The 19,447-nt window shown below is 40.3% G+C and overlaps 1 protein-coding gene across 1 annotated transcript in view; it reads right to left on the bottom strand.

The window, feature by feature from the left end:
• ak5 (adenylate kinase 5) overlaps positions 1-19,447 on the bottom strand; it is a 103,121-nt gene that overhangs the window by 48,741 nt on the left and 34,933 nt on the right. The window contains exon 7 of the mRNA XM_004555225.5: positions 4,227-4,317. Coding sequence (XP_004555282.3) covers positions 4,227-4,317 — 91 coding nt within the window. The remainder of the gene's footprint in view (positions 1-4,226; positions 4,318-19,447) is intronic.

Here is a 19,447-nt window from a genome sequence, read left to right as displayed (position 1 = left end):
TTATTTGTATGGTATTTAGCATGATTAGCAGATGTCTGTATCAGTGCATTGTCCTTGTACAGTTTTTAGATGCTGCTTGCTAACCAAGCTTGTGAGTATTGGCTGATTACATCCTCTTTACCAACTCTTTTTCAGATTTGGTCATTTATAGGTCCAACAGCAATAGTAACTCACAATATAAGGTCCACAAACATAACAGACACTACGTAAAATGTCTCAATACTTCCAGTACTGCAAACACAGAAAAGTACAAACTTTCCTCTTTTGTTTGACATGTGTAGATTTTACATATATTACACACAGATTGCACAATCACAAGCCACTTTCATTTTGCAGAGGACATGTGCACGTCTGCATTTTGCATGTAACATAACAGCATACATCTAAGTTAATTTTGCTATCATAAACACCTAAACCTGAACAGAGCCTGAAGTTCCTGCTGTCAGAAAGCAGACAGGAGAAGATGCAGTGATAAATTCAAACACATGGCAACGTCATCCCCTTCCACAGTGGAAATGGGCTGTGAACAACACTTCCCCTCAACAGGTTTTTTTTTTCAGTGCCTGCTGATTAGAGAACAGAGTTAGATTGTGTGATGATACAGCTTCAGACCGTCAAGTGGATTTGAGGGAGACGAGAATTTCTTAGATGCATTATGATAAACAGTTCACAATCTAAGAGCCGGCAACATGTCAGAGTGCATTTTGCCCCTGCAAAGGGAGCGGCTGAGGTATGACTGTGTGGAGGGTTTTGTTTTGCTGTGATGGAACCAGTGACGTGCAGGAGGTAGAGGCCACACTTGTCAGCAGCACTTGAGTCTGGCATGCATACATCTGCAGTAGAATAGAGAGTATGCTTAATATCCACTGGAGAGGACATTTTTCTTCCGTAATAATCACGTAGGAGGTGAGGCTGCGGGACAGCAGCGGCCTCCCCTCTCCTCCTCTGGTACTAGGAGCAGCAGATGGACTGAGCAGCAATCTTTAGATGTGACCTTAACTTCAGCCTATTTATTTTTAGCTTTCACTTGATCGTTTTGTCTCCCGCATCTTCTTCTACATCAGCAGATTGGTGCAGATTAAAGGCATCCGCTGATCCACGAAACAGTAAAGTTGAAGCGAAAATGCACACCCACGTGACCCGGAGATCTCTTTTTTCTTCTTAAGCGTGTTACAAAAATAAATCTTTCACACTGCATGCACTCCTCTTGCTTTTTCTTTTGATTCCTGGGTTAACACCTACTGGGAGTCTCTGTCATGTACACACATATAAATGCATCTGAAAGGGCACATTAATTATCGTACATATGCAATCTTTGTGAGAGTCTACTGGTAGTATAATATTTTTACTTAATAAAGATCCGATTCCTGCAAAGATCATTTGGAGCAACCATTTTTGAAGATTCTGCATCGCTCAAGTAGTGTGAGGTACAGTTTCCCTCCTATTTCTGTTATTTTTAAGTTGTGCTGTGAAGCAGACTGCTCTCAAGTGTGCTGTGAGGATCAGCAGAAGTGTGTCAGGCAGCTGTCAAGTTGCAAGAGGCAATTTTGATGTGAAGGATTGTGGGAATGTTGGCCTTCCTCAGTCATATTAACTGATTGGCCTTTATCACTCAATGTACAGATTGTGATGGAAAGCGGGCATATGGGTGGTCTGAGGGTCAATTAGACTTCAATTCCTCACTGCAGGCAAATATCCAGGAAAACGGGCAGTTTGATTGGTTGTCAAATAGCCAGTGCTTATAATCTGTCCCTTGAATCCCTACTCTGCTTCCTGCTGTGGCACAGCTGTGTCTGAGCTATGTAACATGATATGATGAATCACAGGCATTAAGCTAGCAGATTTCCTAGTCAGTTATATTTATAAAGTCCCACGGACACAAGATGTTCTCAGAAGGCTTTGTAATCCCTGTAGCATACAACCCTCTCTACGACCCAGAGTCTCCCATCACACACTTCCACTCCAGTATTTCCAGTGCTTTATTTATCGGATGCTTTCAACTATTTTGCTTTTTTCTTGATATTCTCAAGAAGATGTCACAAACTAATATGGATCTATTTATATTTCTGGATCCAGGAGTCATCAGCTTTTAGCTTCAGTAAACATTTTCAGTCTTGTTGCGACATACAAAAAGTAACGGAACCACTATTAACACATTTACCAACCAGTTTACCAAAACATGATTCAGTAGATTTATGCAAACTTTGCTCTACAAAAAAACAATGTGTTGTGTGGGCACATTTTATGTTAATAAAGCGTAGGTGTAAATTTGATAAGAGCTCTGCAAACAAAACCAGATACTTTTTGCCAGATCAGTGCCAATGGTAATATTTTTATTTTAACCAAAACTTGTTGTTTATCACTTATGAAATCGGTGGAGAAACACCTGCAGGGCACTGACTGATCACACTGTACCTTTCACTCAAACATGACGTGTGTCCCGACGGGAAAGCGTCTCCGACAGTACATCGTCAGGTTTTACATAATATATAACCTGTAACTGTCTGAGTGCTCAGGCTGAGTCTAACCTTGTTGATTCTGTGTTTCTCACAAAGCACGGATAACCCTGCTTCACTGGTTGCTATGCCGACCTGTGTGGTAAGCAGGCAGCTGGTGGGTGATGTTTCTGGTTTTCACTTTTTTTCCTTCTTATGAATGTGGACTATTTTGGAGAAGCATTTGTGCACTGTGCACATGTACGTTTGGCCTGAGCATATTTTTTTAGAGGGACTGTAGGTATGATGGGGTTTGAGTCAACTGCAGCCTTTTCATCATCATTAAAAATCTATTACTGTAAACATCGCCTTCCTCTTCATTATACAGCCTCACATTTGTCTCTCTGCCACACACAGTTACTAGTTTTTGTTCACATGAGTAGTTAAAGTTGATTGACAGAGTTGCAGGCACCGACACTGTCTTAAGTGTTCAGAGTTGCTGCAAAGTAATTGTAAAATCCAAAATGTGGACTCCACAGATGGCCATCAAGGTGGCCATCCAAGGTTTCACCCATTCATTATCAGACCAAATATAAAGCACGGTCACAATCCCTCCCACTGTTCCTGAGCAATATAAAACACTGAACGGTAATTCTTGACCTCTTGAAATTGGATTCAAAGATGAGCTGATGAGAAATTGTTGGTCAAACATTTGTGCCGAATATGAAAAGATTCCCTCAAGGCGTTCCTGAGAAACTGCGTTGATAAAAATGGAGTGAACCATGTATTAGATTTTCTTTTATAATTTATACTTTAACAAAATGAAATAGAATAAAAATACACAGGAAATATCTCTAGCTTTAGTCTTCGGGCAAATTTGTTAACAGAAGACGCATAATGAGGATTTGGTGAGTGCATGTGTTTATTATTAAGACTGGAATATCTATCCCAGCAGTCCTAAAGCCAGAGGCAGTGTGACCCTGGACATCACAGGGCTAAGTCACTTCATTCATAAAAAGTTTCCCTTTTGATATAGTCATATATATATTTAGTTGAATATACCTATGCTTGCATTTTTGTAATCACGTTAACTAATTCAGAGGAGGGTTGGTCTGTTAGTCAACTTTTAGCTTTCTATAATCCATAACTGTACATAAACAGTAATTTAAAACCAGTTGTTCTGCTAAGCGTGTTTATACTGTGAATTACTTTATAGCCTTAAATTAAAGTTAGCAAACGCTGTTTCACGAGTAGATCAATCAAAACCAAGCAAAGATCGGGGTGATGATCTCAGGAAAATGACGATTTGGATTTTCCTTTTGCAACGTTTTCTTCCAGGGAGCATGAACGAGAACAGAACATGAGTTTTTATATAAGCTGGATATTTTATACATATGATTTATTCTGCATTTAGCTCTTGCATTCATCTTTTTTGCAACACATAAACATGTTTTAATTAATTATAAATGTTTTATTTGCCAAAACTACATGATCGCTAACACAGCCCATCCTAGTTGTCTCATTGGCAGTTTGATATGTTCATGAGGTTGGTTGTTTTCAATCCTGTTCTCATTTGAGGTGTCAGATTGTAGGAACAAATCATGATAAAGACAGAAATCTGTCCCGAAGAGACGTATTTGTGATTTAGACAAGACAGGAGCAGTTACATTTATATTAATTGGTGCTGTTTACCTTCTTTAAAGGCTTATTAGGGATAATACTAGTTTTATGTGTGACCATAAAATGCCTTGAGGTGTCTCAGTGCTTTACAAAAACAAATTTTCTTCTTACCAGCTGCAGGCTCTTTGGAGGGAAACAGCTTATTGTCCAAAGTCATGCCGATGTCACAGAAGACCTCCTCCTCGTCTCGGTCAGCGTCCAACTGAAAGAGAAAAAAGTTTGAGCTTTCTTTGAAGATGACCTAAAACCTCTTTTATTTCTTCACAAAGTTTGAGGTAGGGCTTCACACAAGTTATGACCTGAACCTGAAACGCTCTAGCCATACTCCGTCTGTTAATCCACTGTGACATCAAGAACGAGCCTCATTATAAGATCAAACATTAGAAACCAGCTCTGATGCTCAGAGCTACACTCTTGGGTCATTTGGTATTCAGCGTACACCGAAAGCTTTAATAGCACTCGATTAATTAACTTTCCTTCTGTGTCAGCTGGCCTCTTTCAGATTATTCAGAGGCTGTCTGACTTTCTTTGCACATACAGTACTTGCAAATTGACCATGAAGAATTTGGTTTGTGAGTGAACTGGAAGCTGACTGATGCAGACTTCTCCTCCGATCCATTAATCTGCTCCTCGGCTGTCCTTCTGCTCTCATCAGTGCCGATGACAACCAGCTGAAAGGCAAAAGGCCACTTTGTGCAAGCGAAAGCAGATAAATATAAACACGCAAGACATGACTGCTCTCAGTTTTGTGATGCGACGCCTTCAGGTCTTTGACTCTGCAGAGTTACTCAGAACTCAATGAAGACATTAACGACTGTCAGCGGCGGAAGTAGTGGAACGACAAGATGTAAGATAGGGATGCTGCACGACCAACAACTAGCTTCCTGCTGTGGTTACCATGGTAACAGCCTAAAAAAAGAGGCCTGTGCCTGTTGTCTGCTGCGTGGGAGAGTCCCCCGAGTCCCCGCCGGCCCTGCGAGTCCACCTGCAGAAGAGGTGCAGAGAGGATCAGATTGAGGATTCCTCAGAGAGCGTGGCATTCAAAAGCCTTCTCAGAAATCTCCATGTCATGAATCACATCAGAAAAGTGGCTGCCGTTACACTGCAGTGTCTTTAAAACCAGCATTTGTTCTGACACCAACACAGACGCGCCGTATAATCCATTTATACTTACAAGGAGCTCCCTGGGACTCTTCAGAGAGACTGTTATTTATCAAGGACAGATTAGAGACTTTGACTTTTTGGGGGTCTTTTGACTAATTATGTGACTGTTGTTATCTTGACAGTCAGGAGGAGCCAGTTCAGCACACTTACATTAGACAGAATAACAGACTGGCAGGCAAACATGGTTCATCCAGCTATCTACTTCCCAAAACTTCTGTTTCATAAGCACCCTTACTGACTAACCCCAAGGATACTTCATTAAAACTCTTCCAGTTGCTGCAAATTTGTTAACCGCACATCTATGATTCAAATCTCCTGCTCAGCCCAATCCCAAAGACTGGATTAAGATCTGGTGACTGTGAATGTCACTTGAGTACAGTAAACTGATCATCATGTTTAAGAGCTCAGTTCGAGCTTTGAGCTGATTTGACATGGTGTGTTGTCCTGCTGGAAGCGTCCATAAGAAGATGGGTTCACTTTGGTCATAAAGGGATGGACACTATCAGCAACCATACTCAGGTAGGCTGTGGTGTTTAAATAATGTGCAGTTGGTACCAAAGTGCACCAAGATAATGTCCCCCACAGATTATACCACCGCTGCCAGCAAATGTTTTTGCTGGCAGCGGTGTATCCATGTATCCATGCCTTCATGGTGTTTACTCCGAAGTCTGATCTTACCATCTGAATGCTGTAGCAGAAAGTGAGACTCATCAGACCAGGAAATGTTTTTCCAGTCTTCTCTTGTCCAGTTTTGATGAACCTATGCAAACACATGCTGTGTGTTCAGAGGTGGCCCCCTGAATAATTTGGTTTTAATGACTGGTTATCTGAGTTAATGTTGCTTTCCCATTGCTTTAAGCAGTCTGGTCATTCACCTGTTGACCTCTGGCACCAACAATGCATTTTCACCTGCTCATTGGATATTTTCTCCTTTTCTGTAAACCCTAAAGATGGTTATGTGGGAAAATCCCAGAACATCAGCAGTTTCTAAAATACCATCGTGTCTGGAACCTATAAACATGCTGCAGTCAAAGTCATCTAAATGGCTTTGCATCCATATTCTGATGCTCAGTTTGAACTTCAGCAGTCCTTGATCATAGAGTTGCTGCCATGTGATTGGCTGATTAGATATTTACGTAAACAAACAGCTGAATAGATGCACCTGATAAAGTGGAAATTGAAAATAAAATTACTAGGGTGCAGATAATGTTTGAATTAAACCCATTAAAGCTAGTAAATATCTTCTTTATCCCAGTGTCTCTTCATCCAGCAGAGGACATGACTCTTCTTAGACTTCCTGTTTTTTTTATTCTGAAACTGCTAAAAATGATTAATGAGAATGATGTGTGCACCTCTCCCCATTAATAATCAAAACTGCAGCAATGCTGCTAAATCCCAAACAGCTGTATCCACACTGGAATGTCAGGCAGTAAATCACTTTTTCCTTTTGTCCGCAGACAACAAAACAAACCTAAACACAACATAATGCTATCAGCTTTGCTGCGTGGTTGGCTGCTCACTCATTTGTCACATAAAAATGGGATTTAAGACATTTGACTTCAAACTTGAAAACAGCATAGTTTAGTGTGCTAGCAGGCAAAGGGCTACAATTACATGGAGCCCGTTCGAATGTTTTTTTTTTTAAACTTAAACAGCAAAAAGTGATCAGTCATACTGATTTTAAATAATGAGACAAAAGCAACTGGATACCAGCTCTTTTCATGTTTCTGGCTACCTTTGCTTACATGCTTTCTCTGATGCCAACTATTCAGATGTAAGGAATAAAGGATGCTTTCTTTTTAAAGCTGCCAGCTTTGAAACTGATCTAGTCCTCTCTGTTAAAAAACCCCAAACAAAAACAAAAAAACATGCTCTTAAACAATTAGAAATGAGACAATAAAGAGTTATGGTGCTGGACAAGAACAGATAGCTGATGAGGAAGACAACCCAGGGCATATTCATCACTTTTGTGCATGTGAGACTGCTCCAATTAAATTCTTTTATGCAGATAATCACAGCCACTGTCAGTCAAACCTGATCAATCAGCAGATCAACGAGATAAGCTGAGTGCCAAATAATCATCCAAAATTACCTCGAGGTTCTCGTTCTCTTTAATTTACAAGCTCGACAAAAAGCCAAAAATGTCTTAAAAGAACGTTTTTGCAATAACTGCTGACAACTTTCTCTTAAAGTTGCAGTTATCTGTGAGACAGCGTTTTAATTTGCATCTAACAAAAAAAGCAGTGACAACAGCTCACTGCAGCTCTGAAGCCAGCTCTTCATCTGGACCACGGTCAAAGCCAGATTCTTGGTAAGCCTACCATCATCCTTCGCCTCCTTCCACTTCAGTCATCAGCTATTTGATATATTTGAGCCTTTGTTTTCATGTAACACTCCTTCCCCATCCACCTGCCTGCATCGCGAGGCTTTAGCATTTTTCGCTTATTACTATAGAAGCTCCAAAGCGTCTATATACAAGAAATGCAAAAAAGGTACTCAAGATAGTCCTTGTGTATATATGCTCTGAAGGGGGCTGAAATTCTACCTGCATGTGCATATTTTTTCATAAATTTAATTGCTGATCAGAATCAGAATACTTTATTAACCCCAGAGGAAATGATGTTTTCCCAGTTGCTCCAAGACAGTATCAAAGAGAGAGCCAGAACAGAAACATCTCTTCAAGTACATCTAAGCAGGGTTCAAGGATAATTTTCCAAATCTCAGCTTCCATGGTGTGCAATAAACTGGAAATCCAGCATTTTTAAATGGATCCACCCCCAAGGTTGTTTAGAAAACGCTTGATTTTAAAGTGATTTTATTCGCCATCCATCATGTTATCGATCATGTCTTCAGCTGTTGTCAAAAATGTCTGTAAGAACATGTTTTAGCTTCATGTACTAAAGCAAAGAGCTGCACCTTTTATAGATATGAGGTGAAGTAACAGCCTTGATCTATTCTCTCGGAGAAGGTGGATTAAAGGAAACAGATGAATCAGAGTCCGCCAAAGCTCTGAGACATCTTAAAGCAGATGCATCATCTACTCTCTGCAGCTCTTTTGTGCATTTGGCAAAATCTGTTTAAACAAATTCACACGAAGCTCTTCGAGAGCTCAAAAGACTCTCCCTGTACTTCACAACAGTCTTTTCGGAAGTTATGTAAAGTTCAGTGTCATCACTGGATGACAGCTTTGATATAAATAGACATGAAAGGATCTATAAATAGATGTGTGACTATTTTCATGTGATCCCATCTTGTCTCCAAATCTTCTATTTCAAGAAAAATGAACAAATATATTTTGCCCATCTTTAGAGAGACTCACGAAGGAGAATTTCGATGTCTTGTTTGTTTATATCTGCATGGCACCTAACAGCATGTGGGAAGGAAGCAGGAGCTGAGTTCAGTCAGGGAATACGTAATTAGATCGGTCAGTTTTCCTAGAATGACAAGGCAGCTTCAGCCGAGGACCCAACAAACAATTATCTCTCCTCGCAGCAATTTCCGATTATGGGCGTTTTTGTGGAGTTGTTTGTGTGTGTATGTGTGCGTGTATGTCTGATAATTGAGTCATCCGACATGCTAGGGGATAAAAACGACTTTCATTCGCAAACATCTAAATGTCATGTTTTAGATGAAAATCACAAACACTGCATTCAGGAAAATGACATCTCACATGTAAAAAGTGTACGTCAGAGGTGCCAGAATGCAGGGCGACAAAATTAGGAGTTAAGTCAGTTAAACATGGAGAAATTAACGTCCTCGTAAGCGTTTGTATCGACAAATCAGTCATTTTTCAGCGAAGTGGAGAAGTGACTCACTGCGATTGTTCTTTTGTCACGCTATTCCTTCTTACATTGGACCTGACATTTAAAGTGGAATGATTGCGTTCACGCAAAAGGCTTCGCTGTGCAAAAGCAATTAAGCCTCAGAGGTTATTACATTCATCAGTCAAGAAAGTGTGGAGTCCATCGGATAGGACAATTATTGAAGAGGAGAACAAATGTTCTGGGTTTCAGTTTATTTTGTATTCCAGGTCCCTTTGTTTCCTCACCTGCCTTATGTTCCCATGTCTGGTCCAGTCCCATAGTCCATTCCTAGTTCCTCAGTGTTTAGTCCTTTGTTCTTGAATCCTTAGCTTCCTCTCTTTGTTTAGTGTTTCTAGTTTTAGATCGTCTTAGTTTTACTTGTCTGGGTTCAGTTCTCAGTTTAAGTGAGTTTGTATTCTCTCCCTGGTTTTAGTTATCATGCTTCCCCTGTGTTCACAGTTTTGTCTCTCTGTGATTCCATGTTTAGTTACTACTTTTTAAAAATTTTGTTAGTCCTGCGTCTCCTTCTGCTCTGGGCTTCCCTTGTCTCGTTTTCCCCTGTAAGTCTCACCTGTGTTCCCGCCTGTTGCCCCTCTGCTTGTTATCTTGTATTCATTGTCTGTGTCACCATCTGTTCATTATCGGATCCTCCCTCATGCATTTTCCCTAGATAGTGTTTGTTGAGTGCATTATTTTGACCTTGTTTGAACACCTAGCAATAAAGGCCCGAGTTCTGCATTTCGGTCTGCGACGTGCCCGCAACACGGCGCTTCATGTTATTAATCCTTTATTTATCCAGGTAAAAAATCTCATTGAGATTAAAAATCTCATTTCCAAGAGAGACCTGGCATCATAGCAACAAAAGTCACATACCACATAGGTATATAACATTTAAAACAAATACAATATCCCATACAAACATGTGTAAAATATACAATAACAGATCAAATTAAGAGTACATTTAAAAACAATCACACTGAGTAAAAGAGCTGTTCTCTCGTTCCTTTAAAACAGACTTAAACTCTCCCAAGGTAACCAATTCATTTATTGTTACAGATAACCCCCTGTGAGCAAGCAGTTGGTGACCAAAGGAAGGAAAAACTCCCTGGTAACAGGAAGAAACCTGAAGCAGAACTATCTGGGTTGGGTAGTCATCATCTGCAACTCGATCAGGTGTTTCTAACTCATAACCATTTGCTGCCTTTCAGGAAACTGATGCTCAGTCATGTTTGAATGTTTTGTCATATGTGTTATGAGCTTCAAAAGTATCCTGATCCTTTGTTTTTGTTGTCTTTTTGCCTTGCTGTAGTGGCTCCATAGTGTAGTGGTTTACACATTTGACTAACAAGCAAGAGATCCTTGGGAAGAAACACAAATAATTTTGGGGAGGCGTTAGAAAGAGCATCTGGTGTAAAAAATCTCCCAAAATCAAACATGCAGAGCTGACTGCTGTGGAGACCCTGTGTAAATAAGGGTGTGTGTGGGTGTGTTACTGCATGCTTTCCTTTTCTTAGCATACATATGTCTCCTTGTCTGCCAGAGCCACTCATTGTCCCTCTTTCACTTTAACCCTGCTTTATTTTGAAGTTTAATTCTTAATGTGAGTTATGGAGTTTTCCTTCCTTTGTTCTTTTTCCTGGCCTTGTTATTGCCTTGTGTTCACACGTGTTGTATGAGTGTTGTATATTCCTTCTTCCTGGTGTATGTGGAGTTGTTCAAACCTGAAAACGATGCTTGACTTTTGCTACAGTTTAGGTGGACAAATCAGATATCAAGCATAAAGTGACAAAAAATTGATGAAGAATTTACATTTTGAATCTCAAGAGAGATTCGTACCCAATAATCCAGCATGTTAAAACTTACTGAATAACATTTTTAACTGGTCCCTGTCCTCACTCGCCACAACTTTATTAAGTTCATGTGTTCAGTGGCTTGCCAACTGAAATAACTAATCAGCCAATCACATGAAAATAAGCTCATTTTAAGCTTCTCAGTACCAACTAAGCATTGGTTAAACCCCACAGCCTGAGTATCATTGCTAACGCCTTCTGATGGCTGCTTCCAGCAAGGTAGTGTATAGCAATTTCTTTTACTTATGTATTACTCACATTATTTTATTGTATGATGCCTTGGTGCCACTGGATTTTAACATGTCTGTAAGTAGTAAGGAAGTGGTGGGAAGAAAACCACTCCACAGGAAGAGTCTTTTGTCTCTTCGAGGACTCTGGGAGGTAGCAAGGGAGTGTGAACCTTAAGGTGTGAAACAGCTGTGTACTGCCTTTTGTTCCTGAAGAAGGTATTTAACTGAGAGCCATGCTAGGGTCAGGTGAGACTCTGCTGACCGTCTGCCCCGCGGTCATGTAGGCTCTCCACAAGCTTGGTTTTCTGTTCTTTGTGTGTTTGGATTAAAGAATGTTAGCTACCGCTCACCGCTCGTCTGCAGGCTTTATTTAATGGAAAACGTCCACAACAGTAGTGTGCCATGTCTCAAAGTTCAGATCATCTCAAACTGGTTTCTTCAGTAATGAGTGACAATGAGTTCTCTGTACTAAGATGTTGTCCGCAGTCACCAGATCTTATATATCCCAATTTAAGCAACCCCAGCACGGCACACTGATCAGACTTTGGCATTAAATTATTTTAAAAATCAATGAAAGCAAAATTCATGTGGCTAAAAATATTGTGATTTTGTAGTCTGCTGATGATGGGCAGCTAACTGGAAGGCTTTCTATTGTCTCTGTAAGTTTTTAAGCGTGATACAAGGGGCTGTTGAGATAAAAGGAATAAAAAATCTATTTAGCCTCTTTATATTCAGATTATGTTGGTTCAGTGGAGCACAAAAGGTCAAGGCTTAAAGAGAAAAATACATTTTCATCCTTCACAAATGTCACTGGAAAACAGACAAACCCACTCTACAGATCTGCTCCAGCTGAGAAGATAGAATTAACTTGTATTTATTATTTGAGCTCTTCATCAGTGTTTCTTCTGAACAACCAGAACTCCTCAACACTTTTTGTGGAGGGATGATGTCTTTTTAAAAGCACTTCAAACTCTGCCAGCCTTTGATGTCTGAGTCTTTAAGCTTGTGCGATTGAAAAGATGGTTTGACAAATCATCTAAAGATGTGCTTAACGGAAAGGTGGAGTGACGTGCAGTCTGTCTGAGACCCACTGTAACAGCCTGTTGACCTTGCTGCATCACAGTGGAAGTGGGGACAGAGAAGGGACAAACTATCAATAAGCTAAAAAAAAAGTTTCAAACTACTTTTGTAGAGACTGCAGACTTCTTCTATTCACAGAAGAAACTGATAATTCCCAAGGAGTCTTTTACAAAACACAAACTGTCACACCACATAAGGACAGTGCACCCAGAGAGGTCCATTTACAGCTATTATCCTGGCCATAAGAAAACATAAGCGCTGGAGTGAACAACACCAAATATACATAAACATCATTTTCATCATTAAAGTAATAATCATGGTTTGGTAAGGAAGTAGTATTTCTGAACCGATCCACTGAACCTGACTTTTTCTTTCTTCAGTCTGGACTTTCTCCCTTCTTCTGTCACAACTGGTCCTAAACTTAACTGGTGCTAGAAGAGGGAGTGTGTTCCAGTAAGCAAGTCTGACCTCATGTTTCTTTTCTAGGTGGTTTACAGACTGTATATAAAAGATAGATGTAGCTGTCACCCACTGGTTTGTGAACTTGCTTGATGCCCTGAGTTTGCAATTTTCCCAGTAGCCCTTTGATTTAATTTTTGGTTTTTAAATGAGCCTATATTTGGTCCATATTTGGTTGACACAGTAGCATTAAGTTGCACTGAGGTTCATTGTGGTTTCCCAGCTTGTAATTCATAGTATTATATGGGATATTATTTTGGCTAGCAAAAAAAAAGGAAGCTTAAAACAAAATCTACTTTCTTGAGAAACTAAAGAGCTTACTGCTCAGACTGTCTTCAAAAAACATCTCTCGAGTTTGAGAGAAAACATCACATTGCTGCTTCAAAAGACACAGAGCTCAGTGTGTCTTAATTAAAGCGACTCCACTGGGAATGCAGGGAAGATGTAGAGGATTTACTGAGAGGTGGCAGGCAGCAGAAAATTCATCCAGTTTAACGTAAGAACAGATGCTGATGTTTAAACTAAATGTACTTATAGAAAAACAATCCAAAGCATATTTTTAACCTAATATCTGAAATTATGGATTTCATTCAAGTCTAAATGATTTGGAGGTCATTTCTTAAACATTTTTCTAAAGTCTGAGTTACAATTCCATCCATTTCCTGCCACTTATCTGAAGTCCGATAACGGGGGCAGCAGGTTAAGCATGGTATTTCAGATGTCCTTTTCCCCAGTCACATTTCCAAGGTTGTCCTAGAGCATACTGATATGCTTTGCGGCCACACTTACGTATATGATCGCTCAAGAAAATGGGTGTGCCCCAAAAACCTCCCAAAGGAAGCGTCCTGTTTAGTTACCAGAACTGAGCTGACTCGTTTCAGTGACTATATTGTTCAAAATATTCACTCGTCGCCATCCCATTCTTAGTCCATAGGGTTTAGTATGATGCCGGCCCACTCTTTTTTAGCTATCATAGCTTCAACTCTTCAGTGAAGGCTTTCCACAAGATTTAGGAGTGCGTACTATGTGCCTTGGCCCGGCATAACGGTGCACTGTGGAATATTTAGTAGTGGGGAAATTTCACAACTGGCCTTGTTGCACAGGTGGCATCCTATTACGGTACCACGCTGGAAATGACTGAGCTCCTGAGAATGACCACTGAAGGAACAATGGGCTGGGAGGTCAGTTCCTAGTAAAATATAGTGTATAATATAACCACACTTTGGAACTATAGCAGAAAATAGAAGAATTTCTTTGCAAGATCTAAAACTTGGGAAAAGTATAACATGAGATGTGGATGTGCATGCTAAGTCTTGAGCCGTGCTCGGGCTTAACTTTCTTAATTGTTTACACGTTTTCTTTTTTCCTGCTGGACTCATGGTGCTTACACAGAATTGTGAAGTCTGAATGCTTTATTCTGTGATCAAACCAGAAAAAAAACTTGGCAAGATTAAACAAACCTTTATTATTTTTCTTAACATTTTATTTCTGGTGTTATTTAGTTATATCTAGATGACTGGAGACATCAAACGGTCTCAATGCCAACTGCTATTTAAGACATACTTACATTTCCACACTATGGGTTCAAGTTTTTAATGCACTCTATCCAAGACAATTTATTATTGTCCTTTTTTTGTAGTTTTCCTTTGCTATTTCCCATTCTTAGAGTACAGTGGGGGCAAAAAAGTATTTAGTCAGCCACCGATTGTGCAAGTTCCCCCACCTAAAATGATGACAGAGGTCAGTAATTTGCACCAGAGGTACACTTCAACTGTGAGAGACAGAATGTGAAAAAAAATCCATGAATCCACATGGTAGGATTTGTAAAGAATTTATTCGTAAATCAGGGTGGAAAATAAGTATTTGGTCAATAACAAAAATACAACTCAATACTTTGTAACATAACCTTTGTTGGCAATAACAGAGGTCAAACGTTTACTATAGGTCTTTACCAGGTTTGCACACACACAGTAGCTGGTATTTTGGCCCATTCATCCATGCAGATCTTCTCGAGAGCAGTGATGTTTTGGGGCTGTCGCCGAGCAACACGGACTTTCAACTCCCGCCACAGATTTTCTATGGGGTTGAGGTCTGGAGACTGGCTAGGCCACTCCAGGACTTTCAAATGCTTCTTACGGAGCCACTCCGTTGTTGCCCGGGCGGTGTGTTTTGGATCATTGTCATGTTGGAAGACCCAGCCTCGTTTCATCTTCAAAGTTCTCACTGATGGAAGGAGGTTTTGGCTCAAAATCTCACGATACATGGCCCCATTCATTCTGTCCTTAACACGGATCAGTCGTCCTGTCCCCTTGGCAGAAAAACAGCCCCATAGCATGATGTTTCCACCCCCATGCTTCACAGTAGGTATGGTGTTCTTGGGATGCAACTCAGTATTCTTCTTCCTCCAAACACGACGAGTTGAGTTTATACCAAAAAGTTCTACTTTGGTTTCATCTGACCACATGACATTCTCCCAATCCTCTGCTGTATCATCCATGTGCTCTCTGGTAAACTTCAGACGGGCCTGGACATGCACTGGCTTCAGCAGCGGAACACGTCTGGCACTGCGGGATTTGATTCCCTGCCGTTGTAGTGTGTTACTGATGGTGACCTTTGTTACTTTGGTCCCAGCTCTCTGCAGGTCATTCACCAGGTCCCCCCGTGTGGTTCTGGGATCTTTGCTCACCGTTCTCATGATCATTTTGACCCCACGGGATGAGATCTTGCGTGGAGCCCCAGATCGAGGGAGATTATCAGTGGTCTTGTATGTCTTCCATTTTCTGATGATTGCTCCCACAGTTGATTTTTTTCACACCAAGCTGCTTGCCTATTGTAGATTCACTCTTCCCAGTCTGGTGCAGGTCTACAATACTTTTCCTGGTGTCCTTCGAAAGCTCTTTGGTCTTGGCCATGGCGGCGTTTGGAGTCTGACTGTTTGAGGCTGTAGACAGGTGTCTTTTATACAGATGATGAGTTCAAACAGGTGCCATTCATACAGGTAACGAGTGGGGGACAGAAAAGCTTCTTACAGACGACGTTACAGGTCTGTGAGAGCCAGAGATTTTCCTTGTTTGAGGTGACCAAATACTTATTTTCCACCCTAATTTACGAATAAATTCTTTACAAATCCTACCATGTGAATTCATGGATTTTTTTTTCACATTCTGTCTCTCACAGTTGAAGTGTACCTCTGGTGCAAATTACTGACCTCTGTCATCATTTTAAGTGGGGGAACTTGCACAATCGGTGGCTGACTAAATACTTTTTTGCCCCACTGTATGTACCATTTTTTTTCTGTAAAGCATTGCATTGATATAAAAAGATTCTTTTTTTTATCTAGAGCTTTTCTTAGGTACTCAGTCTGCAGCACTTTGATGAAAAATGAGGACACAAGGATTGTTTGTGTATTGTGACTCAACAGATTCAGGATTTAACTTCAAAATGAAAAGGTTTTTTTTTAATGTGTTTTAGGACAAAAGTAGGCCACAGAATGCAGTTGGGCAATATCAGCCTTTGATGATGATTAAAGTAGTTGGGGCATAAATCTATATTAGGTATTGATGGTCTTTTGACCACACAGGCAGGCAGCTATGAAGCTGAGGGAGCAGAGCCACCACTGAGAATAAATCAACACATTGCATTATTACTTTTTAATTCTAGAGGAATAAATCATTTAAATTAAAACTGCAGCTGTGACACATGAATGCTGGTAGCAGTGAAAACAAAACACCTTATAACTATTTTGCATGTTGCTATTTTTTCTAACACCTTTCTCTCCTTTTTCTCATCTTTGGGGTTTTTTGGGGGGGAGGTGTTTTGTTATTTAAGTGGAAAATATTATGAAGTGTATTGATATCTTCTGCAGCTGTTATGACCTTTTTTTTAAACTGATGGTGTGTGAATAGTGTCTTTTCCTCCCTCTTCTGTGTCTGGCTGAAAACTTAGGTACCTACTTTGAATTGAGACCCTATTATTCTGGTCTGGGAAAACTTTCTTATTAACACATTTTCTTCCTGTTTATGTCAAGGAGAAGTGTAAAAGGTCTTGTGTTTTCTTTTGGTGGTGGGTAAACTAGGTGTCTTGATGCATGCTCAATAATGAGAGACCAAAGACGTCAGTTGGATGAGTGATGAAACATTCGTTTCACTGAAAATGCTGCATCCAGGTGACGAGGTAACTTCTAATTTTCTTTGATTTCGTTACCTGGATTACTGGGCTTGCATCCAGGTAAACTAAGGGTTTTGAAAATGTTGTGTTTACTATTTTGGTCTTTCACAGGAAGTGGGGAAGAGGGGAGTCACTTTTACATTATGCTCTGGTTTCCCCTTGTCAAAGCCAGGGGAATTGTCCATTTTGCTTTTATTACAGGTAAGTGAGATAGGTTATGTTTTTGCATATTTCTGGTTGACATTTATTTTTCTTAAGTAGCATCTGGAAAGTTTTTCAAGTTATTGCTTGGAAGCAAGAGCATCACTAGAGAGTAAAAGCAGTTGTCAGCATCTTTTAGCAAAATGAGTCCACAGTTTTCAATCCCAGTGACATGCATGGTGCTGACCAGGAGCAGGACCATGCCAATCTTTTTTTTTTTACTGTCACAAGGCTGAGCACCATGAAATTGTCTCCCCTGATGAAACTATAAATGTGGAGTCCCACTGTACTGTCCTTAGGCCTCTGATGGGGAACGTTCAGTAGTGAAAATGATGCGAACTGGAATGGGTGCCAGCGCACAGTGCATTAAAAACTTGCCAGATTTGCAACCATACCATTTCATCCACGTTGCAGATGTATTAATGACACCTTATACGTGATGTGTCTTCCACCATTTTTCAAAAAGACTGCAGCACAACAACGCACTGCACACAGGGGGTCGACAAGATGCAAAATTGAGAAGTCATGAATACTTTAAGACCTGCTCTTCTTTTCCTCTCCACACAGTCCAAAGAAATGCAGGTTATTGGATTTGAAACAAACAAACAAAAAGCCTGTTATCTCTCTGACAAACAGGCTCGCTGAGTGCAGGTAGAGGCGATTGAAAAAGAGAGAACAAGCAACACCGAATCAGAAATGAGATTCAAGAAGTGTGATGAGACAGAACAGCTGGCCAGACAAAAAGAAAATAAGCAGAGCATAAAAATAGCATGCTAAGAAACTGGAAAAACATAACACATGAATGAACAAAGCAAGCAAATTAAATGGGAATATGTGTGGAGCCAACCCCTTAATGACACTGATGTTTTCACCGTTACCTGAGGTGACAGGAAGCAAAAGTTACATAAGCCTTCTTTTTAGTGTTGATATGAAAATCCAGTGAAGGTTATTGTATGCATTTGATTTGAAGACATCCCAAGACAAAGATCCAAATCCATACGAATGCAAATAAAGTCTCTTTCTTGCAATAATACAGTAGAGAAGTTATTCAGTATTCCCTCTGCTACAAAGAAGACGACACTGAGCTGACACTCAGACAGATCAATAAGACTCCCACCAGAAGAGTGGGCTGCTGACTGCAGGAGCCAATATCTCTATTTGCACTCAACTCACACATGCCAAGGGTAACTCAATGCCACTTTGCACCAAGCCACACAATCAGATGAATATCCCAGAGGTCTCCAGTTAACACTGAAATCTCTGTTTCAACAGCAGCAGTCTGGATTTCAGCTCCAAACAATCAGAAACTAACTGACGCAGGTTGGAAACGTACTTGACTTTGAATGCACGCTCCTGCTGTGGTGAGTGTGGTAAGCATGACAATGAAGATCTTGGGTCATTTTAACAAAATTGCTATGCACAGGCCTACATCTATGCATCCAGGCAAGCCCCGTCAGACAGAAGGATAACACTGACCTACCAAGCATGGTCAGGCCTTTCATTCAGACTGTATCTCTGCAGCTATTAAATAGATTTCTAATTTTGTGCACACTGTCTCAACAACTTTGTCTTAACAGACTTTGTTTTAACAAATATCAGGTGGATTTCTTTTAAGAGGACTAATAAAGTCCTCTTATAAAGAGTTTTTACCAAGCAACCTCATTAGAACAAAAATGGCATTTGCTCAGCCCTGTTGTTTATGATCACGGAAACTATAGCTTTTTCCCCCCAGTTGCATCCAAAGAGAACTTTTTCTTCATTTTATTGACCTGGCATTAAGACTTGCCCAGTGGGAACAGTCTCATCAGATGCTGTGCTTTTTAAATTGCCTGCAGTCATACATGATGAATGATGTGTATTGGGATTAAGCCATTAGGGTTAAATAATAAAGAAGTGGCTGGAGAGGCACGTGTACCTGCTAGTCACCCATCACCCAATGGCTACCAATTAAACTGCAGTTATAAAAACCCCTTCACCTTATAGCTAGAGTGCTTTTGAAATTACAAATAAATGAAATTACTAGCTCATGCTCAACATTCTTCAAAAATCTGTAAAAAAAAAGCGCCCCAAAATGTATGATGGGAGTAAAATAATAATAATGATAATAATAATCTATTTTTGACACTTGAGCAAGAGGGTTTCAAGGTGATTCAAGGTGATGTAATGGTTAACTTTTGAGGTTGGTTCTGGCTCCATCTGCACTTCTATGTGGGTTTGGCATAGCTGTGACTTACTGCCACAAAAAACGAACAATTTTAGGTTCATTGGTGATTCTAAATTGGCCGTAGTTGTGGATGTCACCATACAGGGTTGCGTCTCTCTGTGAGAGCACTGTGCGGTGTCTGGGATAGGCTCCAACTCTCGTGGAAACTGGGGCT

The sequence above is a fragment of the Maylandia zebra genome, linkage group LG18 (genome assembly GCF_041146795.1).
Source record: "Maylandia zebra isolate NMK-2024a linkage group LG18, Mzebra_GT3a, whole genome shotgun sequence".
Lineage (NCBI taxonomy): Eukaryota > Metazoa > Chordata > Actinopteri > Cichliformes > Cichlidae > Maylandia > Maylandia zebra.
This window is presented reverse-complemented; position numbering and strand designations above follow the sequence as displayed.